Here is a 23,918-nt window from a genome sequence, read left to right as displayed (position 1 = left end):
CTTTAGTGGTAGTAGTGGTTTTAGCTCTGATCTTTTTTATTACTGTTGGTGCTTTAACCCTTTTAATAACCATGGCCACAATCATTGCAGTGACTTTACAGCTTGTTTAAGACTCTCTGTCTCATACAGTGTTCGCTTATGGCTTAACTACAGCAAATGCTGAAACAGAACAAGCTGGGATTCCCTCTTAGTTCACTTTCATTTGCCCTTGCTATCCATTGTTAGACAAATTAATCCAGACTTTTTGGAAGCTCATAATTGGGTTGACAAGGGTGATTAAAGTATGCATTAGTGCTGGTCTCTTAACTGAGCAGAGGGCTTTTCTTTTCTATGACCCTGTGTTTTTTTTTTTTTTCTTTTTTTTTTTTCTTTCTTTTCATGTCTCAGCTCTAGTGTGATATGTTTCACTGGTCTATCAGCTGTTTTTAAGACTGTTTTTTTCTTGTTTCTCTGGAGGTCAGGTTGCCAAACTGTTCCAGGATTCTAGCCTGGGGAATGCAGTCAACATTGTGGTGACACGGCTTATCCTGCTCATGGAAGACCAGGTAAATGAAGTTACAGCCCTCTGCTCTGCTCTCTGTATGTCCCTCTTTGCACGTCCTCATTGCGTTTCGGTCCAGACTGCACAAAACCCGAGTGTACATGAGAATCCTTCTTTGTGTCACAGCATTGGCCTGAGTGTCTTTTCCTCCACCCCTCCCAGTAGACTCCCAGTAGAGTGTGACTCTGTGAATGGCAGCTGTAATGAAAGGGACGGGAGGATGTGAGGAGGAGTCATGGAATGAGGGGAGTTTTGTACCTGTCAGACAGAGCTGCTTTGTGGCTGTGAACAGGGATCTCTCTGACCATTGCTGTGACACACGTTTAAGATGTAAAAAATATCTCAAAGTTCGATTTAGGCACCAGTATAGAATTACATCAACAGTGAGGTAAAACAATGGTTCTAAGTGAAATGTCTCTACAACTACTGAATGAATTGCCATAAAACACATCATGTTCCCTGGTAACTTTTCATCTAGGACTGACTTCAGGCCAATATTTCAGTTTTAGTCTTTGTCCAGTTTATGATTTCATACCTGCAAAACTATTGTCAGTCCAATTACTCTTAACTGTGCTTTGTGTTTGTTGCTAATTAGTAAACATTATTATGGTAATATATTAAACTAAGGAGGTGAACAGTATACCTCTTAAATATCTACATTAGCACTGTGAGCATGCTGAATTTAGCATCAAGAGCTACCAGCATGACTGTATACTCTTAGTCTCATTCCTATTTTTGTATGATGGCTTGAGTGAATGAATGGACACAGAGTGAGAATCCACACTTAACCACACGGCGAGAGTTCAGTTCATAAAAAGTTCATGACCTTACCCGCACAGCTCAGAGATGACAGAGATATCTGACTACCTCATAAATGACCTTATTAGTTTGCCATCAACAGCATGTGGTAAGACGATACAGGATGGCTCCAACGTAATGTTGATCATATAGTGTTATGACAGATGACTCATATTGAATTGAAGGGGCATTACAGTGTGGCTTTGAGGCTTCATACATTGCTGTCTTATTAGGGAACATTTATGATTCATACTGTTCATCCTGGCTCAAATTTAGCCCCATAATTTCTAGGATGTGTTCGTCGTCTGACAGAATACAGAGGTAAATGTTAGGATCATTAGCGGTGTGCACCATTAGTGTTGTTATTCTTACTCCATGGACCATGGAGGCTGAGGTTGGGACAGAATTGAAAGTAGTCTCAGTGAGTGGTTCTCTTGCTGGTTTCCAGGTCTGAAAGCGGCAAGCTGCCCCTGGAAAGAGAAAGCAGGCCAGCAGTAGGCCCAGAAATGAGGGACTGTGGGATGAGACAATTACTAGTTATGTCACCACATGCATTCCTGGGTTACGAGTTCTCGCCAGCTGTGGCCAGCGGTGCACTCCCTCCTCTCCTTCTCCTGTCTGCACTCTCATGATACTAGAAGTGCCTTCCTTTTAATCCTGTCTGCACATTAACTTGCGTGATTCAGTGGATGGAAGTTTTTTTGTTTGTTTGTTTTGTTTTTTTTTTTAGATTTTTATGCCAAATTCTAGTAATGTGGTCTCATCATGTATGGCATAATGTCTAATGAAAATGAAAACCTTGAATTTCTTTGATTGTTCATTTTCAAGATAAGCTTACAGAATTAAGTGTTCCAATATGACCTGACAAAAGTGTTGCCATTTATAACTTGTTATAACTCATTTACACTGCATTACAGGAAGATTGGGGCTTGGTTGTTATTGCATTGTTGATCATCTGCTTATTGAAATCTCCTCGTGCTGACATTGGATTATTATTGCATGAAATAATTTAGGAAAACTACTGTGGCTCTAATCCCCATCCTGCATTTCTTTCCTTGTCTCTTTTCCAGCCAACACTAGAGATCAACCACCATGCAGGGAAGTCTTTAGACAGCTTCTGTAAATGGCAGAGAACCATCCAGCACCGGAGCAGCTATGGGAACGCCATACCGGACAATGGGATTGCTCACCACGACACTGCTGTGCTCATTACCAGGTTCGGACACCAAACTAGTAAACTTTTCTGAGAGGAACAAAAGTTACTGTAGAATAAAAATTTGGTTTGAAGGCCAAAACAAAAATGAGATTTGTCTTTTTTTTAGTTTTACATTTATATCATAACCATTTATCTTACCAGCCCCACAGTTCACCATATGTGACAGTAACTATATTGGAAGGATTTTGGCAAGAACTAAGTAATGTGGTACTAATTATATGCTGTATAAAATATACATAGTGCTCCACTGGTATAATTACAGTTAATCATGACCATTACTTTATAGCACAACTTAAAGTCAGTTAAAAAATGTGGAATTTATACATATATGGCTTTCAATGGAACAGTTCTGGAACAGGAGCAGCATCTGCTTATAAACTCAACACAAGTAACTGAACTCAAAAAATCTCTCTCAGAACTTTGCCTCTATTTTTTCTGTAATAGCACCAAATTAGCCACTCCCTTCCTTCAAACCCTCCAGGAAATTATTAGGAAATTGCAGGCTTAAAATAAAAATGTTACCATTTATGACAGTGGCAAACATCGAAGTTTGGTTATGGCAGGTATTGTAGCCCTGTAATAAGGTTACAACTACAACCTCCTATGGCAACTTCTCTAGGTCGCTGTTGCAAATAAGAATATGTTAAGTCTGTTTTCCCTGTACATTTAAATGTTAAAACTGTGTTTCCTCTTAGCTGAACTCTTACATTCCCAGCCCCTGTCCTCATAGGCTTTCATTAAGCCAAGTCCAAGAGAGTTGGGCTGTATCTTGTCCTGTCTGGTGTGACGATAGCTGGGGCTGCTCTGCCCAGTTCAGCATCTGGAAAAAACAGAGAGATATGAGGAGGGAGTGAGACACAATGGCAGATTTATTCTTTTTGTTGTTGTTGTTGTTATTGAAAATTGAAGCCTAAAGAAATTTTGGGTAGACAGTAAAGAGAATGGAAAAATAGAGCAGAAATGAAAGAAAAGCTGCCCTGAAACTCTACATTTTCTTTTTATTTATCGGACTCCATTCTGTTGGTGCTACTGCTAGAGGAAAACAGAGACAACAGTCGTAGTCGCATGTTAAACAGATAAAACACTGATGCTATTGTCTGAGGAATGTGGAACAGCACACAATACAACCACAGGTCAGAGTCATCTAAATGTGATCCTAGTCAGAGCTGCTTTGAATACAGTACTTCCCTATTCTTTCTAATGGGTGTGCTCTCTGCTCAGGTTAGAGGAGGTGTAAGAAAACTACAACACACTGTATAGACTAAGATTGTAGCTTCCTGAGAACATTTAGATTGTCAACAGCATTTATCAAGAAGAGGATGGAAGCAGTCCAGACAGATGACACCACTGTTAATGTCCACGATTTCCTGCTATTGTTCTTTTAAAACTATTGGTCTGCCATAACTGCTGTCCACTCTCTGTCCACACTGTCTGTCTGGGAGTGTATGAATATTACCATCTGTGAATAAATCACATATCCATTTCTAGCACTGTACGTATATGCCTGTAAGCATATTCAAGTGTGATTACATCATACTGGACTTCATGTGTTGAATGGTGCTGCTTCTGTTTGTGTGCAGTTTTAAGGATTAGTTTTACACATCTTGCTTTATGTTCTTTCCCACCTGCAGGTACGACATCTGCATCCAAAAAAACAAGCCATGTGAAACCTTAGGTAACACACGCTCAGGCACACCAACACATTCTACTTGTCTATTTATGAAAACTCTCATTACCCCTGAACCATAACCCCAAAATGTAACCAAGTTTTGGTTCAGTCTGTGATGTGAGGACCAGCCAAAACATCCACACTTTCAAAACAAAACTATAGGGACCTCCCCCATAAATTTGCAATACATGCAAGCATACATTATACATAGTTAGATTTTCATTTAGGTGCATCATTATCACTGTCAAATGTTTCTCATTGAAAAAGTGCATATAAACAAACAACTTATATAGTATATACATATACTGTATGTGTGTGCTTCTGTGCCTGGTATTAGTCACACTGGGAACCTACGCCTAATTACATACTGACATTGTGGGGACTCTCTCTCTGTAGGGGATCGGATGCTGGTTACCATGCAAATTATCGAAATTCAGAAAATCTTAGTTTAAGATTAAGATGGGGTCATGGTGAGGGTTAGAGTTCGGGGGTTAGGATTAAGCAAGTAAATAAATGTCAATGTGGCCCCTTGTGTCCCAAAAGGAATGAAAACAAATATGTATGTGTAACAGGCCTGGCTCCTGTAGGAGGGATGTGTGAGCCAGAGAGGAGCTGCAGCATCAATGAAGACATCGGCCTGGGAACAGCCTTTACTATAGCCCATGAGATAGGACACACGTGAGTGAAACACATGCACAAACACCCATGTAATAAAATATATTGTATTATATATATGTATATATAAAATAATACAATAATTCTATATAAATAATCATATTGATTTCTGAATGCCATGAGTGATTCCAGTCCAGGCTGAACACAAGAAGTTCATCTGTTTTGTGTTGAGGAAAAATACAGAATCTGTATTAGACAGCTGTATTCTTCAGTACCATGAGATTTCCATCACTTGATAATGTGTTGATAGCTGTATATTTTCTTTCAGTCATACTGTTTATATCCAAGTGGAATTAGTTACATGTGAGGTTGGTACAGCACCTTGAGATGTCTCTGTGTTTTATATCTGGATGTCCCAGGTGACTTGGAAATTGTGTTTTACTCATTATTCTGATATAGCTGATCTACATCGTTTAGTAAGAAGTAATTGTATCTACCTGTCAGCCTCATTTCTGTTATGAAAACATTAAATCAACAAATTCACTGATTTATCTGAGAAGAACATCTAGTTGGTTTATTTTTTTGGGCATATTCTTTTTGCTCAAAGTGACCGAGTGTCAGATTACATTGTGTCAGCACACAGCACTGTGATGTTTAATGACAGATGCTGGATCCAATGTGGTCTTGCCTCCCTAATTATTAACACAGGTAGTTTTCGAGTATTCAGACTCTGCCACTGCCTAGCCAACATGACAGCATGACAGGACTTAGTGTGCTGATATGTGCATGTGTGTGTATATACAAGATTTCTTCCAGCTTCAGTACAATCATCAAGTATTGTTATTGTAAATTAAATTGTTCTGACACTAGATTAAATGCAGGCCTGTGTGTGGTCATGAAGACGCACAACAGACCAAGACAGAAATGATATATAGATGAAAAACTTTTAAAGCATTTGTATTTCAGGCTCAAACTAAACTACAGTACTGTGAGTGCCTGTCGTGCATTTTAATAATGATTAAAAAAAAACACCAAAAGGGCCCTTAACACTGTTCGGTAAGCTATAAAGATGTCACGTCCTTGCTGTATTGGTTTTATCATATCATGTTGAATATGGTTCATATGGTAAGAGCTAATTATCCTCTGGACTAGAGTTTTCATCCACTGTCACTGGGGTTCTGTTCTGCTCTGAGGACACGAGTAAATGTCATGTTTTGTCTCAGCAACAGTCCAAAACTTAAACATATTTAATTTCCAGTGATATGAAATACAATGCAATTCAGCAAAGACTCAAATTTGTTGTTTTTGATTACAAAAATTATGTAATTAATTAAAATAGTAAAAATCATGAATAATATTTGAACATAAACATGAGGCAGGACATTGAGGTCCTATGCTGTTGCACAGTTTAAAAAGGTACCACTGGGTGTACATCAGAACCTATCAATAGAAAAGCCAAGTCCCAGTGAATAGAATTTCAGTTTACTGCAGACCACTCTCCCCTGGCCTATGGGTCTGATGATGAAACATCTGCTGATATATTGTTATGAAGGGCAATGCTTGTAACAGCCCGCGGGTTGTACTCCGTCTTATGTCTGTTCTTTAGAACTCTTGTTCTCTCACTCTCCAGTGACCTTTTTTCCAATATCCACGTCCCTGCTGCTGGACAATTACCCATCCACACAGCCTTTAAGTGTTGTCATTGCCGTAGGTTTGGGATGAACCATGATGGTATGGGGAATGCCTGTGGTCCCCGCAGCCAGGAGACCGCCAAGCTGATGGCTGACCATATTACCATGAAGACAAACCCGTTCATCTGGTCCGCCTGTAGTCGGGATTACATCACCAGCTTTCTGGAGTGAGTCAGCCTGTCAGATATCTGCTACACCACAAATCATTTTGCAGTTAGAGGTTTCAGAAGGAAAAATTTACGTTGTTGGTGTAAGATTTTTCATGGTCAGAGAAACATTCACATACCAGATGGGTCTTGGGAGTAGGCAAATCCACTTTTATCTCTTACCTGTTCACCGTTTCGATAAAACTGTTTAACTTGCATCAAAACAAGTAATTGAATACTGATTGGTGTGCTTTAGCTCAGGTATGGGCTCCTGTCTGAACAACGTCCCTCCCAAGCAAGAGTTTGTGTACCCCACTACGGCCCCTGGTCAGGCCTATGATGCAGACGAACAGTGCCGCTTCCAGTATGGCATCAGATCTCGACAATGTAAATATGCCGTAAGTCTTAATTTTACAATTTTCCTCATCGGTATGTATCACTGGTCACATAAATATCTTATAGCTCGCTTTTGAACTGTGTTCTTCCAAGTCAGCGCCTCTGTGATGATGTGAAACATCTTGCAGTACCAGGCTCAGAGTGAATGGACATCTGGACGAGCATACGGGTTTATAGACTAATTACTATCAGTACTATGTGGTCAGGGCATATTTACATAATAAAAGCCCTGCAGACAGAGACGAGAGGAGTCAACAAATCCACCTTGTATCTATAATACCCTTTTATAAAAACACTCTGGCAGGTGTCACACTCATTACTTTCTTCCTCTTTTTTTTGTTATTTTCTCTCTCTCTCTTCTATATTTTTACTCACACACACAGGAAGTCTGCAGTGAACTTTGGTGCATGAGTAAGAGCAACCGCTGCATCACCACCAGTATTCCTGCTGCAGAGGGGACCATTTGTCAGACCAACACCATAGAGAAAGGGGTAAATAAACATGAACACTCAAACTTCATTCCACATACAGCAGTTCTACACAATACCTAATTCTGCATTATTCTCTATAGGGTTAAGGTATAGTGGCATAAAATGATGCTAGTAGGAAACAAAGTTTGAAGAAGGAGCTGTCAGGCTTGTGAGCTATCTTGTATTCTTAGTTTGGTTTGCCCTTTGAGAATACAGTATGTTATTATGATATGTGCTTCCTACACCTGTTGGCCACCTCTATTTCTGCTCCATTCAACTACTTAGGCTGCCATGAAACTTGAAACAGATATCTGAGCAGGATTTACTGTAATTGCATGTCCAACAGTATCCAAATCTATGTGTGTGTGCTGCAGTGGTGCTACAAGAGGGTGTGTGTGGCATATGGGACTCGTCCACAAGGCGTGGACGGTGGCTGGGGGTTGTGGTCACCATGGGAGGAGTGCAGCAGGACGTGTGGAGGTGGAGTCTCCTCTTCGGTCAGACACTGTGACAGCCCCAGGTACGGATTTTGGCTTAACTTCAGGTGGTGGGAAACTGCTGGAACTGGAGTTACTCAAAACAAACATTACTTCATCTAAAATCTAAAGTTTGGTAACTGCAAAATGACTGAAAGAAATCAAAGAATTGTTTTTTTCATTTAATAAAGTTATCCAAGTTTCTTTCTATGTAGGTGCATGCAATTGATTACAGGTGTGCCAAATATAATATATTGTTTCAGATTAGGGTTGGGTTTTTTTTTTTTATCTTAATGGAATCATTAGGCTATCTACCTATTGGTTCACTGAAGGAATTAACTGGTTGCTCTAATTAATCCTCCAGTCCAATGACCAAACTCTATGTTCTGTGCCACAATGCTTGTCAAAATTCAGCTGGAGTTTATATGAGGTTTCAGTGGTCTGAGATTCAAGAATGATCGAATCTAGTGTTTTTTGTTTTTTTTTAATTTTCTGATTCCTGGCAGTTGTGTGTAGGTTTATTACCAGTGTTTCCTGCCAGAAACTGGCCAACATCCAAAAAGCTTCCTTTGCCACGGCTTAGCAAGGAAATGCAACATTTGCAGAATGTAGTTAACTCATACTGCTGAAGCCTCGTATTATCTTCACCTGAACTTTTGAATGCATGTTGCTCAGAAGATTTCTGAGTCCCCCATTCAAGGTATCACTTCTCTACCACTGTGGAGTGAATAAACATGAATAAACAACTATGACTCTTTCACTAAGACTGTACCAGGGCTGACATTTATGTCCAGGTCCTACTTGCAGCAATACTGCCTTTTTATCATGTATGAAATTATTCAGATTAGAGTCTGAGTCATCACGAAATGACTAGCAGACTTTTGGAATCACAGTCACCAGATCTTGCATCTTGAGTTAGTTAAACTGAGAATGAACTGACCCAAATCTAAGGCCAACGGTGTTCTCTTGTATCATTTTTCAGCATTGTTTTTCACATGTGCTTTGGTTCCTTTATGTATAAATTTGTTGAAAGTTTAGCAGAAACAGCTATCTGACACTGGCTTCCTTCTCTGCTGCTTTTGTAAAATACAGAGCAGTTGTCATGATGATCTCTGATAGACAATAAAAAAAGAGACACACAGTGAGACTGAAAGCACACTGATAAAGGCAGATAAAGCTGAGATTAGCAGCCAGTGCTATGTGGTGACGTGACAGACCTCATTAAATTGTAATCAGATGTGACAGACTTTCAGACTTTTTGTGTTTGCTTGTAGGCCGACCATTGGTGGAAAGTATTGTCTTGGAGAGAGAAAGCGCTTCAGATCCTGCAATATTGATGTGAGTGTCATTGGTCTTCATCATGATCATAAATAATCAAATCATATTGAATATTAGGCAATTATTTTGATTTCTTCTGTGTGTAGACATTGCGTGGATCTCATGGAAGCATATGTGTACTGTGTGTGTGTGCGTGTGTGCGTGTGCGTGTGTGTGTGTGTGTGTGTTACAGGAGTGTCCTGCAGGCTCTCGGGACTTCCGAGAGATTCAATGCTCTGACTTTGACAGTGTTCCTTTCCGGGGAAAATTTTACACATGGAAGCCATACAGAGGGGGTGAGTGAGTAAGCCTTCTCTGTGTGGGTTGTGTGCCTGTGTGCTGGTCCTCACTTCCTGACACACCTTTAAAGGGCTGCTTGAGGGTGAAATTAATTTGGTGGATCTCTAAATGCATCTGACAGGGGACTACTATAAACAAGTTTGAACAAGCTTTGCACCTGTTTGTCAAAATCAATTTATATGGAAGTAAAACCACAAGTGAGCACGCCCCCAGTGTGACCAATTACCACTCACAGCTCAGGAAACCTGTGTGCGTGTACAACCATGGCAAGTACTGTAAATCAGGGGTTCAAACAGGAAGTCTGACAGCCAACTGTGATGGAAATTTACAATTGACATTTTGGGTTGTACATATACTGTTTGCCTTTGTTTTCTCCTTCCTATGAGTTTCTCCAAACTGGAGGATTGTTTACACCTTGTATTAGCACCTGACGTTGCAGTGTCACAGCAAAAGTAGTACTGGTAAAATCATCTTAGGGATTTAATTGCCAGGTATTAACAGAGCACATGCTAAGTGCCTAAACCCCAGCGAGCTGAGCTACCTTTCCACCATTGCTCCAGTCGTTCCTCCACGGGCCACACACTCACCTGAATGGTCGAGCATGTGATCCTCCTCTAACGTCTGTTCTAGATGTTGGTTCAGCTAGTATAGATTAACAAATTGGCACAGACAGAAACTAAACCCAAATTTCTCAGGATGACAATTATTTATTTTTATCATGCTCATTTTATCAAAATGAGTTTCCATCCAGCTTGTGCTAGGTCCTTGGTATAAAAACAATAAATCAACAAAAAGAATTATAATATCGAATGTTGGTCATCTTATATACTACATGCATGTATTATATCTTTTAATTTAACTACATAAAAATACAAAATATAAACTACTTCAAATTAGTTGTACCAGGACTGGCTGCACTTTTATAATGCTGCTTACACTTAAATTAATACAAATCCATTCATATAATAATTAATAACATAACTTTTTAAAATAGGCCATTCTGTATAATGTGTACTTGTTTTATTTGTTTTACCCCTTTAGCCTATTTACTTTTGAAACTTAGGACTTGTACTGGTAATGGAACACTGTGGTATTGACAAAGACAAATGAAGTTCTCTGTGACACTGTGATAATTTAATATACCAGTGCTCTTCCACTTGTTTGCCAAGGTTTCCTTGAAAGAAAAAAAAAAAAAGACCAGAAGTTAAATTTAGAAAAAGAGAGTATATTAGTGAAAGCAGGAAGAAAGATGAGAAGATTATAAGTGAACATAAGAGGTGAGGAAAAAGTGAATGGAAACTGTGAAGTCTCTCCTGTCTGGTTTGCAGATGCTGGCTGCAGAGAGCCATGCATCCCACAATGCCTTGCAAGAATTCCTCACTTCTGATGAGCACTACACTGGACATGAAAGATAAATAGTTTCAACGACATAACTGCCTTTAATCTAGCCCTTCAGTAACATAATGGCTTACAGAGATTGCCTGCCAGCCAGTTCCAACTTCAGGCAACAAGTGCTCCTTTCATCAAGTCAGCTGATTTTACAATGGAAATCCCTTGCAGCTGTTAAAAATGGAAAAGTGCCACAGACTCTGCCCTGTGTTAAGGCCAGATAACACTGCCTAGCCCCTTTTCTGTCCTCTGCAGCCCTCTCACTCTCATCAAATTCTCATTCACTCTCATTTCTCACTCAGGGTAGAGCAGCTTCTTCTTTTTCCCTTGCTTTTTTTTCTCCTTCCTCTATGCTCTGAAAGACCCTGTGAACCTCAACGCATCTCTCACTTAATTTAATTTACCATTATGCTATCTCGCTCTTTCTCGTTTCTGTTCTGAGACACTGAGAAGTGAGCCAAGGACAGTTCATTAAAAAAGGGCTGTGTTTTAGGCAGCTTTCTTTCAAACTAGCTGTAGCACTCCAACAGCCTTCACATTCAACCTTCACACTCCATACAGCACACTCTGCAAGACAGAATACACACACGCATACCCTGCTGCAAGCCATATTTACCATGGGAACCACCATGGGAATTGTAGTTTTCAGTGGTCTGACCACTTTATCATCTGCAGGCTCTGCCAGTACATACTTCTGTTTCTCTTTCTCCTTCCCAGTACATACTGTGCTTGCTTCAGCACTGCCAGCACAAACAAACACAGCCCAGACTCATGTAACCAGCCACTGAAATGTTACTGTTGGAGAGCTGCACAGCCAAATGAAGAATATATACCACTCAGCTGTAGAACCCTTCTAGTAGCTGTATGTGATCAAAAATAAGGGGTAAATGGTGGTGGGTGAAAAGAGTATAGTCATGCATTTGCAGATATTTATACATGACTATTATGGGTATGATCAACTCTGATCAATAACTAGAATCAGTTGTTGCTAATGTCAGGCAGGTGTAATTGTGCAGAAATGGATGGTTTAATGTCTCCCCTAACATGTAACATCTCCATCGCCCATGATGTCGTCTTTTTGGATGACGGCAGCAGGAAAGTGGTTTTTGACCTGTACCTACTGGCAAACATCACTGAGCTAGGTTTTAAAGGTACAGTAGATTAGTGATGATCTATTCTTGTTCTATGGTTGTCAACACTGAAACACGTTTTCCTACTTTCCTGCTGACTCTTCTTACTTACTTTGAATTCTCTATGTGCACCCATCATTAGGATGTGATGCATTTAGCGGAGCAGAAACACTACAACACATGCCGTTTTGTACAACATACAACTTCACTGAACTGCGTCTGTGTGTCCAGGTGGGGTGAAGCCCTGCTCTCTCAACTGTCTGGCTGAGGGCTACAACTTCTACACGGAACGGGCTGCTGCTGTGGTGGACGGCACACTTTGCAGAGATGATTCACTGGATGTTTGTGTAAACGGAGAGTGTAAGGTGAGATAGTACGGTTTTATATGTATATGATCTAGTTGAAATACATGCTGTTAGCCTGTATGTTCACATCTGTGCAGAAAGTTTAAGCCAAAAGCTGCAGAATAGAGAATCACCACAAGTCTGTCTTCAACTAAGATAGTATTGTTTACACTCAGTCTCTGGATTCTGGACAGCCAGCATCGTCTAGTTTACACATCGAATGCTGACGGTCATCACGATCAGCTGCTGAACTAAAAAACTGTCTCGAATTTGGCAGCAGTTTTTGATTCTCATTACTTCTGTGCTCTCTTAATCCCGACTGCTAATGAAAGCAGATCATCTAACTGCTATTCATTATGATGAAGTGGAGACCACCTGGTGCTCCAACAGGTCCCTGGAACCCATTTCAACACCTACATGGCTCATTTGTTAAGGGATGTAGAGGAAAAAAAATCTTAATGGTTGCTGCTGGTTCCCAATCTGTTGTTTTTGGATGCATTTACAGTCCAAAAAGTAAGTACAAAGACAAAAATGAGGTGAGGACAGAAAACGGAGAGACAACTTCATTACAGCCAGCTTGTTCTGTGGCTGTCTGTCATTGTGTAGAGCGCTATAAGAGTTTAATTTTTATTTGAATTGTTTTAGGTGGACTAGGGAGCTGAGGGAGCCTGAAGATCCTGGGCTGCTCCAAAAAGAGAATTTTGTTTATCAACATCCACTGTCTATTCTTTCCAACGCCCCTGTCTTTTCCACCATAGTCTGCTCTGTGATGTGTATGAACTCAGTGACCCTCCAGCTCATCTGTTAGTCTTTGTTCACTGCAGACTGGGTTACATTCGCTGCAGTCTTATGTGCATCTCTCCATTCCTCACATTTTTTAACCTGTCCCTTGTTACTTTCCCTATTTTTCTGCCTGCTATCCAGTCGTCGTCCCCTCCCCCTTTTGAGCTCCCTTCCTCTCTCATATACATATTTCATACATAAAACTTTAAACATGCTGTGGATAAAATCTCTGTTGCTTGTTTGCAGCTTCATGCTTTGGTTCAGGAGTAGTGGGTCTGACAATAAGAGACCTCGAAACAGATGGTCCAGTTGAACATGCCGCTGCAGATGAAAAGCATGTCTGCTAGGGCAGTTAGTTCATCTTTGCTTGTTGTTGAGCTTAAGTTTCTCTAAGGCACAGTAAGTCAAGGACACACTTAGAAGAAAACGTCAGTATAGATGTCTTTTGTAGTGTGTCTGATGGATTTCCCACTCTATGTTTTTGTAAGTTATCAGTGGATTTTTAAGTCTGGTCTTCCATGTTCTTGGACCAAATATTAACCCAAATCTCTGCTTCCTTAGCCCATCCTGGGACACCCATTAATCCAATTTTAAATCAAATACAGGAGTAGATTTTTTCCCTGTCAGCCTTCAGTATCTACTAGTGTGTCTTAAAAATGTCTTTAACATGAAGGTCAGTTCAGTCTGTTATATTATAACTAATTAATATTATATGTTGATTTGTTTTTCGTTTAGATTGGATGAAATAACTGAATCAATGATACACAGATTGGGGGTGGAGTTTTTAAAGATAAACAATGGGCCTCCTGCTAGTTTGGACCTTCACAATTTAAACCTTAATAACTCACCACTACCCACATTATAAAAACACCAGATAACCACAGCAAGGATCAGTTTCTACTTTGGATTTAGTTTCAGCATTGGATCTAATCAGTGCAAAAGTAATAATAAACTTAAGTCTCATTATTGCAGTCTGCAATAAGCAACTGTCATGTGAATATATGAGAGTAAGAGCAGTTGCCATCCATTTTCTACACTTTTGTTTAGATTTGGTTCACTGTTAAAGTGTTTGAGTAAAACCACCTGCATCACTCATCACAAAGCTTATTTGTGTCGACTGCTATGAGTTTAGCAACCTAAGAGCATTAGGTCTGCACAGGACCAGAAAACACATCTGGACTTACCATTTCATGTTCCTGTGTTTTGAAAAAGTCGTCTGGAAGACATTAGACTAATCCCTCAACCCAGCCTCTGACACCTCTTGACTTACGGACTGTGCCCCTTCACCCATGACCTTGAATGTCCTTGCAGCTCTCTCATTTCCCCATTTTTTTTTTTTTTTCAGCATGTAGGCTGTGATCGGATCCTCGGCTCGGACGTCCGCGAGGACCGCTGCCGGATCTGCGGTGGTGATGGGAGCAGCTGTGTGTCTGTGGAGGGAGTCTTCAATGACTCGCTACCCGAAGGAGGTACAGAAGTAAAACACTCAAGTAGACTTTTTGTACAACCTTTAGATTCTGATACTTTGGATTGCAAATGCTTCTTGGAAAGCTGCCTCACAAAGTACGCTACTGTGGGTTATACCAGATATTCAGAACGTATTTTGCAGTCATTCACATGCAAAGTCTCTTCATGGCAGCATGCTGTTCCAATTATTTATTTGCTAAAGCCAATACAACACATACCTGCAGAACAGCCATTTATTGCTGCACCTGTTTTACTCTGGGTTTTTCTGATGAATGCCCAGAGATAAATGATGTGTATATTTTCAGCTGCTCAGAGTTCATACAGCCCAGATTTGAATTTGGCATTGCAGATAGTAACAGTCACTAGTATTATCCATCACTGTGTCTACATCAAGCAGTTTTTTCGTGACTATTAGGGACAAGTTAAACTTTCAGCATAATCTCTGATAGACCTTTATATCCCTTTGGAAGGCCTTGGAAAGGCATCAGTCCATCAATATAGGCTGTGTACTGCACTGTATAGGGTTGTAAGGAAGATGTACAGAATGGTTCACACACACACACACACACACATAATATATGTGTATATATATATATATATATATATATATATATATATATATATATATATATATATATATATATATATATATATATATATATATAGAAGTTAGCTCAATGTCACATACAAATACACAACATCTGCAGTTACACAGCAAACCTAAGATCTCTAAAAAGACAAAGACATACAATAATCCTTGAAAAAACCCCAGCACATCATGAAGCACACATACATGTACATACCACAAACTGTATATGCTTACATATATTTATCCACCAGCATCCCAGGGACACGTGGCAGACAGATTTAGGTGAGGTCTGACCAGTGCGGCCTGAGGTCGGGTTGCCGTTGTAGCTATTCTGGGTTACATTTCTCGCCACAACACCAATTCCAGAGTCTCCCACCCAGCTGTCAACACCACCCACCCCTTTTCAGGATTCCTCAGAGAAGACACACCCTGAGCAGACAGCCATGCTTCGGACCACAGTGACCAGGCCAGTCTGTCGACCACAGCTGAGGTCTCAGACACCCTCAAAATATCTGACAGCATCACTAGTCAAGAAAAATGTGTTAGCAAGGTTGAAGTTGAAGTGTAGGTTGTTTGGTCATGTGTTTCCTGATTTAGGAATGGAATCCATGGTCAGTGCTATGCTTAAAGTGGTGCTCCAGTTGCTGCTTTTTATAAAAACATACCAACAGACATATTCCTCTGTTCGGTTTTGTTACCAAAATGAACACTGTATTGTCAAAAGTAGCCAAATGTCAGGAGACACCAAACACCGACTCCATATGTGATGGTCAAACACCAAAACCAGGCAAGTTAATATGCTGTTATAACAGCTCAGACTTTTCACATGATTATGGATTCTGGGGCCACCCTGGTATGACGGCTATAACTACTGTTTGAATCCTGACTGGGTGGCCTTTGTTGTATGTCATAACTCTCCTTCTGTCTCTATTTTTTTTTATTTTATCTTTATCTCTTCTAGTATTGTCAAATAAAGGCAAGCAAGCCAAAAAAGTCTTAAAAAAAGATTTTAGTGCCTGACTGCAGAGGTTTTCTCCTATTTAGCCACAAGCACGTTGGTGAGGGCAGACCATTTTCATGATTGATTAATCATTTTGTCTATAAAACAAACAAATGCTGACACTAAATATGTTTGTCAGACTCTCAGTCCAGAATATCTTAATATTCGATTTACTATAATAAAAGAACAAGAAAAGCAGGAAATTCTACCACATAACAAGAATATCTGCTTTGATATTCTATTACCATCACAATAATGAGTGTATTCTTACAATATGCAGTGTGTTATGATTAAGCCAAATCCCAGAACATACACTGTAAACTGGATATCCATCCCAGGAAAGAGAAAAGTGAAGTGAGTTTCTTTCTATCTATCTAGGCTGTAGCTCTGGTAGGCAATGATGGGTTACTTAGAAGTCCAGAGCCAGAGGTATGCAGCTGCTTAGCTTTCTGCCTACCACACACCTTCTCTGGTTGTCAAGAAAAGAACCTTTTGCTCTCTATGTGTGTGTTTGTCTCTGGGGATGAAAGCCTCAAACTCTGTCTTCTTCCACAACTCCATCTAGAAACCCAGAGCCGGGTCAGCCTTGTGTCTCAGAGCTGCATGGAGAGGTCAAGCCTCTCCTTTCCTCTTGTGGTCAAAGCACTGGAAGTAATTATTTATTCCTTCATGTTTTATTCCTCCTTTTTCTAGTGAGGCCTATGATATTTACAGGGTTGCAGTGGTTGGACACCAGAACAGAAAAAAGAAAGGGAATGAGACCAAAAGAAATGGAATGAAGAGGAAAAGGGGAGAGGAGAAGCCAACTCTTGGCACAGCTCTTGCTCTCTAGCAAAGAGCCGAGCCGAGCAGCTGAGGCCGGCTGCCCAGGAATGCAGCTGGAATCTGAAGTCTCTGCTCAGGCCATCAGCGTCCCACAGAGCTAAACGCTACTTATGAGTTGCTCCCCTGGTCCCCACCGAATAAACCTCTTTCACCTTGCGTTTATTTTTTGAGTTTATGTGGATCTGTGTGTCGCAGGTTATGAAGAGGTGGTCAGAATTCCTAAAGGATCAGTGTTCATCCACGTACAAGAACTAAACATCTCCCTCAACTATCTTGGTAAGATGATATTCAAGCTAATTTTGAGTATAATTTTCTGCAACTAATGACAGGAACGACAAAGCTGTTATTGTATTATGTTAGATTACAATGAGTTTTATTTTAGCAGTAAGTTTGCTCCTTTAAATGTCTGCCACTCTTCAGGAATGAGCCAACATTTACAGAAATTTTCAGTTTGCATTCATGGGCCTTTTTTCACACCTTGACTTTATTGCACGTAAAGGTATCACTGATGCCAAATGAATACCATGACACTGTTTTCAGTTTCACCGAAATGCTGACGTTATTATTGCTAACACCTGTGCTTTTCTTACTATGACAACAGACATTTTGGCTTGTCATCACTAAAAAGCACAGATGAAATTAATAACGTGAAAAACAATGCATTTCAATTAGGTCAACCACTTTCAGACTCCTGTTGTTGTGCGTGCTGTCTCACAGGGACACATGATGGAAGGAAATTTGTTTCACTTGGGCTTTTCTTGCCTATGACAAGTCAAAATGTCAACTGAGGGAAAAAAAGTATATTATGAGCAGCCAAGTTAGAATACAGTTTACCTCACTGTCCTTATTGCAGTTATGGCTCTGAGATGTAAGGAATTTCTGACAGCTGTGATATTTCCTGCTCACTGCAGAAATGTTCACAGTCTGGTGGCAATATGGCTGCGAAGCCTCCATCACAGGCAGTTACATTCAAATAAAATCCAGTTGATTCAGATGTAAGATAACCGTTTCACGTGCTTCCAGCTTAAATGATGCACACCTGGTGTTCATTAGCCTGCACCAACTCCTGATGAAGGTTTTAAAGGAAAATCAAATGATGTTTAACATCTCAGTGGACCTACTGGTATCTCTGTTTCAAACTAGCTGAAACAAAACTGATATTGATCCTCTCATCTAGCTCTGTCATGAGGACAAAAATGCAGATTTGTCCAGATGTTGGTATAAAAAAAAAAAAAACACAGTTTAAATCCCTGCTGTAGGTTAGTGATGCTACAGAGAGGCCAACATGGGACTGGAGTGTTTGTGGAGTCCATGTTGAGTCCGGAGGCATTTGAGCAGTTCACTCTGGGGATTTGGAGATATTACACAATCTCCTTGTTCCTCTGTCGCCTTTGTGAGTTAATGATCCATGTTGCTGCATCTGATAAGATAAGATGCCAGCCATATGCATCTTTCCTTCATTCATCAGCTCTCAGGATACAGTCGAGGGTGCTGCTGATGCATTATGACATTTTTTTATTCCTGTTACTGTCTTCCTGTAAAGTTTCCCCCCCCTTTTCTGTTTGTCCCAGTTCTGAAGAGTAAAAGTGACCAGTACTTTATCAATGGGAAGCTGACCATTGACACACCCCGCAGATTTGAGATTGCTGGGACCACCTTCCACTACAGGCGGCCCACCGATGGACCAGAAACTCTTGAGGCCCTGGGGCCAACGAACATTTCTCTTGTTGTCATGGTAAGAATGGTCAGTGCTAGATTAGGATTAGGAACTAGATTAGGAACAGGTCTTCAAACACTGTGCATTGTTAATTGTTTGGTCATGTATATGTGCAGGTGCTGGTGAGGGAGGAGAACCCGGGAATCCACTATCGTTTCAACCCCCCACTCAGTAAAGATCCTCTGAGTGGGTTTTCCTGGCACTACACCTCTTGGTCTCGCTGTTCAGCTCTCTGTGCTGGAGGTAGACACACACAAAGCAATACACTGCTGTCATGCTGTCACACTCTAACCTGACCCACTTCATGCCTATTCACAACTGTAACCCTAACTTTAAGCAAAAACCAAGTGCCAAATTGAATGGCTTACCTCGTGGGCATTTGCTTCCAAAAATGTGTGATTGTGCAAATAGATTTGGTTTAAATTTTTTTTTTTTCTTAAAAAAAAAAAAGAAAAAAAGTAATTTAAGTTTTAGACTTATTTAGATATTAGTTATTTAGTTTGGTCAAAGGAGATTTCAGGATTGTCAGGTTTGGGTATTTTTTGAGAGCAGAGAAAGCTGATGGAAAAGGTTCTGACAATAAAAGCAGTCTATTACAAAACGGCAGCTTGTCATAGTTACACTTTATTTTTCAACAGTTTAAACAAACAAGATGTAAGAGTTAATTGGAGAGCTCACTGGCTGCCAGCTGTACAGCAGTCTCATATTTTTTGCACCGACCTAAGAGCGGTGTCAGTTTTCTCATCTAACAAATATAAGCTTATTTTCATTCATTGTTATAACAATAATTTTTCCCTGAAGCAACAACCTCCAGATGTTTGATTACATTTTACAAAATAACATCCTTTCATTTTTGAAAAAGTACAACATTAGAAGAGGCTTAAGTATTTATTATCAATGAAATGAAAGAAAACACAATAGAGGAGTGCTTTCCTATTCTTTTTTTTTGTCGCCCTTTCTCTCTATGCATGTATAAACACACAGAAGCACTAACACCTGTAGTGCGGCCCATAAAAACACACGTTATAAATCCCTCCTGTAGATGAGCACTGACCCAAAGAAGCTGCCATGAGAGCGTTTGTGGAGTCTGTGTTGAGTCTAGTGTTCACAGGCTCTGGGCCTTTGGAGATATTACACAACCTCCTTTTTCTGCTATGGCCTTTGTGAGTTAATGATCCGTGTTGCTGCACCTGATAAGAGTCCTCATTCCCCTCTGAGAATTAAGTACTTTTACATTTTTTTGAGTGGACATAGTGTTTTGTTGTGTTTTATAATCTGGCATCACACTGAAACAAGGACTCACCAAATGGAAGTCCTAGTTCATTTCATGTGCAAGTTAAGCAGCTACAATCCTCCCACAGTCTTCTTACTTCTTGAAATGGGACAGGGTTCAGTGCTTCTAATAAGGAGAATGTATTTGTCTCTGTGGTCTTCCCTATGTCTGGCGTGTGTTGTCTGTCCTGTCAGGTATACAGATCCAGCAGGTTGTGTGTAAGAAGTTGGCCGATAATTCGGTCATCTCCAACCATTTCTGTGACAAGAAGCACAAACCCAAAGAGAAGAGAAGATCCTGCAATACTGAGCCTTGCTCCCCAACGTGAGTTGTCTCTTGTTGACAAGATTTTCCTCATGTTGGACATAAATGTCTGTCTTAATGATTTCATACGTTTCCTGCTGCTTATGTGGGGTTTTTGTCTATGTAGGTGCACAACCTTTACAAATTTTGCAACATGCCTGCTTTTATGTATGCACAATGTTCCTACTTGTGAATTTTTCTTGTATAGTATAATCTTATATTACAGTGTGGTGACAGTTTAAAACACAGCGCATTAAAAATAAACCAGGGCCTCCTCTCTGCCTTTAGCTGGCGGACAGGAGACTGGTCCGAGTGCAGCCGCAGCTGTAATGGCGGACTGCGGACTCGGGAAGTTTTATGTAAAAGGAGGATCTCAGTGGCAGAGGAGAAAGTCCTGGATGACTCAGCCTGCCCCGGCCCACGCCCCTCACTCACTGAGCCCTGCAGCAATCACAGCTGTCCCCCTGAATGGCTGGCTTTGGACTGGTCAGAGGTAGGCAGACATCAGAGGCACCCATCACCGCATATGTGTTCTGCACGCACGCAACATTTTTAGTCAACTCATGGATCAATCTTAAGCAATACTTAAGTTTTCTGCAAAATTCCTGTCAGATGAAGCAATAGTTTCTTTTCCAGATAACCATTACAAATCTAAAAGTCTGCCAGGAGAAAGTAAGAGCACCTTAACCATGGAATACACAACACAGACACAGAGCTGGCAAATACAGTACATCACAGTGAAGTTATAAATATATATTGTTACAATTTTCCTGACCGATAGTATTTTTAATCATGAACCTCAAGTTGGACAGTCTAGAGAGGTTTTTCCTTTTTTATCTGTAAAACTTGTAAACTACATCAACTACTACTACATTTTACTTGTTGACTCTCGTGAGTGTTTTAAACTGCACAAGTCTGAAGTTGTTGTCCTTATATCCCACTTTGTTTTCAGGATGAATTGAAACCCAGCTAAATGGTGTCAGAAGTGCTATAGTGTTTAGGTTTCCTCTGACGTCCTGCAAATGTAGATATAGCACACGTGGAATTTGTGTCCAGCTGATTTACAGGAATCAAGCAGCTCTTAGCTGTGTTTCTAACACTGATGCTGCCCTCTACTGAGTGGATTTCTTTTTTCATATTTCTGACTGCATTGACCCTGTGTTGCATCCTTCCTTCCCTTTTTATCTCCCTGCCTTCCTGCCTTATGGTTTCCTTTTCTCTCCCTCTTTCTTCATGCCCCACTTTGTCTGCAGTGCACGCCCAGCTGTGGTCCTGGCTACAGGCACCGTGTGGTCTTGTGTAAGAGTGGGGAAAGTGGTGACACATTGCCAGAGTCCAAGTGCCCCAAACAGGGCCGGCCTACCTCCAGGGTACGCTGTAACCTGCAGCGCTGTCCTCCCCCACAGTGGGTGATGGGTCCCTGGGGAGAGGTAAGACGACTTTTGACTTGTTCTTGGACTTTTTTTCATAAAAACCTCAGACTGTTTTTTGCTCAAATACAATACCCACTTCAAATTTTTGTAACTACTGTGTGTGTCAGTGCTCTGCCAAGTGTGGTCTGGGTCAGGAGATGCGCTCGGTACAATGTCTGACCCACACTGGCCAGCCGTCCACTGAGTGTCTGGATCATCAGCGGCCAGCAGCCATGCAGCAGTGCAAGAGCAAATGTGACCTCGGTCTGCCCATCAGTACAGACAACCCCGAAGGTCAGAGGTCAAAGTTCAGTGCTTGTAGTCTCACATTTTATAGAAAGTACTAGAGGGAGAATTTTCACTTAGAAGTGCAGTTCAACAAAACACATCAGATTAAAATTTAGATTTTAAATGATTTGTCAAAACATTTTTATTCAAAAATGTTCATTTGTACAAAATCTGGTTCATCTGGTTTTCTCAAGCATCAAGAAGTTAATGTATTTATTTAACCAAACAGTCTGTGTGATTCCATTTTAATGAACAGTCATAGTAACATATTGGCAACATTTTGATTGAAATCCTGTACTGCTTTTAAAAGATCTGCTGTTAAAACAAATGTCATTTTATTGCAGTAATTAAGCTGTTTGATGTGTATCTCCCCTGCAGAGTGCAAAGATGTGAACACTGTGGCCTACTGCCCCCTGGTGCTCAGGTTTAAGTTCTGCAGCCGGCCATATTTCAGGCAAATGTGTTGCAAGACCTGCCAGGGACACTGACACCATGAAACTCACAGCATCTATCGTTTGGGTGCTGTACACACTCACACAGTAAACCTGAAACACTCCCACTGAGCCCTGCAACAGCAGCCCTCATGCTTACCTTTGTCAGAGTGTGAGACCTACCTGTGACGCTGCCAGACAAACAACTGCCCATAAGGGATGCGTGAATCCAGATCAGACATCTCTCTGTGCCAAGCTAGACTAAAACAGCCTGAGTTGTATTTATACATTCCACTGGAGGGAGGGCTGCTGAAACCTGGAGAGACAGAGAGGGAGCGAGTGACTTTCCTTCATCTTGTTTTTGTAGAACCCTCTCTCTCTCTGTCCCTCAACACACTCCCTCTGTCATAATACTTTATACTTTGGTGCTACTTTATTTCATTTTGACCGCAGGACTGGTCGCAGTACTCCGAAGTACTCTTTGCTTCAGTGACATAAATTTCTCGGACCTGTATGTTAACAGGTGGTATTTGTTTAGTTTTTTTTTATTTTTTTTTTTTAAACCCACTTTGTAAAGAAAATGATTTTCCTTGATATCATTGTTCATGAAAAGGAATATCTTATATTGTGAGATGAATGATTTTGTTTCTATGTTATCTGATAGTAGTTGTTACTTGACCTGCTATTGCTATTGCTTTGTTCCATGTCAAAGTTTTCATCAAGTCCTTGCTGTTCTTCAGCTGAAGGATGAGCAGAGATTGATTTGCACGGTGTCAGCAGTCGGAGGTCTTGTGTATTTTACGTTGTTTTGATGTGACTTGACTTGATGTTTCCGTGAAAGCTATACTGTAAATGACTCACTGCAGAGAACCTGCCATAGTCTTGCCAGATAGTCTTGTTTTTTTTTTTTTTTTTGGTTAGTTTGCTTACACGTTATCACTTCTACAGTAAAAGTGCTTCATGCTGCACAGGACACACGGGGACACCGCCTTTAACAGTGTGAGCAACCAGCAGCCAGCGCTGACTCACCAGTACATTTTGATATTATAGGATGTTATTTGTGTTGTTGCTGCAGACTTGTGTGCGTAAAAATGGAACATGAACAGCTCGGCTCAGTGTAATTATCTATAAATCCAAGCGTGGGCCTTGCTGTATTTTTTTTTTTTTTTTTTTTTTTTGGCAGGGGGCTATTTTTGCCTCATGTTTCCACTCAATTGACAGAACTATTAACTTTTGCTGAGTGGAAATTAAAAGCACAGTGTGAGACAATGAGTCAGTTCTGCCAGGAACAGGCCCAATGAGGAGGAGTGATGATCGCACTGCATTCAAAGA

At 40.6% G+C, this 23,918-nt stretch overlaps 1 protein-coding gene across 1 annotated transcript in view; it reads left to right on the top strand.

Moving 5' to 3' along the window:
- adamts10 (ADAM metallopeptidase with thrombospondin type 1 motif, 10) overlaps positions 1–23,667 on the top strand; it is a 37,197-nt gene extending 13,530 nt beyond the window's left edge. The window contains exons 7-26 of the mRNA XM_026322919.1: positions 462–545; positions 2,410–2,555; positions 4,187–4,230; positions 4,797–4,902; positions 6,551–6,697; positions 6,933–7,074; positions 7,456–7,563; positions 7,917–8,062; positions 9,293–9,356; positions 9,529–9,631; positions 12,386–12,519; positions 14,627–14,750; positions 17,358–17,438; positions 18,734–18,897; positions 18,996–19,122; positions 20,347–20,476; positions 20,744–20,948; positions 21,709–21,885; positions 21,996–22,161; positions 22,534–23,667. Of these exons, the coding sequence (XP_026178704.1) occupies positions 462–545; positions 2,410–2,555; positions 4,187–4,230; positions 4,797–4,902; positions 6,551–6,697; positions 6,933–7,074; positions 7,456–7,563; positions 7,917–8,062; positions 9,293–9,356; positions 9,529–9,631; positions 12,386–12,519; positions 14,627–14,750; positions 17,358–17,438; positions 18,734–18,897; positions 18,996–19,122; positions 20,347–20,476; positions 20,744–20,948; positions 21,709–21,885; positions 21,996–22,161; positions 22,534–22,643 (2,508 nt within the window). The 3' untranslated portion in view covers positions 22,644–23,667. The remainder of the gene's footprint in view (positions 1–461; positions 546–2,409; positions 2,556–4,186; positions 4,231–4,796; positions 4,903–6,550; positions 6,698–6,932; positions 7,075–7,455; positions 7,564–7,916; positions 8,063–9,292; positions 9,357–9,528; positions 9,632–12,385; positions 12,520–14,626; positions 14,751–17,357; positions 17,439–18,733; positions 18,898–18,995; positions 19,123–20,346; positions 20,477–20,743; positions 20,949–21,708; positions 21,886–21,995; positions 22,162–22,533) is intronic.
- The last annotated feature ends 251 nt before the right edge of the window (positions 23,668–23,918 follow it).

Source organism: Mastacembelus armatus, chromosome 4 (genome assembly GCF_900324485.2).
Source record: "Mastacembelus armatus chromosome 4, fMasArm1.2, whole genome shotgun sequence".
NCBI classification, from domain to species: Eukaryota; Metazoa; Chordata; class Actinopteri; order Synbranchiformes; family Mastacembelidae; genus Mastacembelus; species Mastacembelus armatus.
Note: the sequence above shows the minus strand (reverse complement) of the source record. Positions and strands in the feature narration are given on the sequence as shown.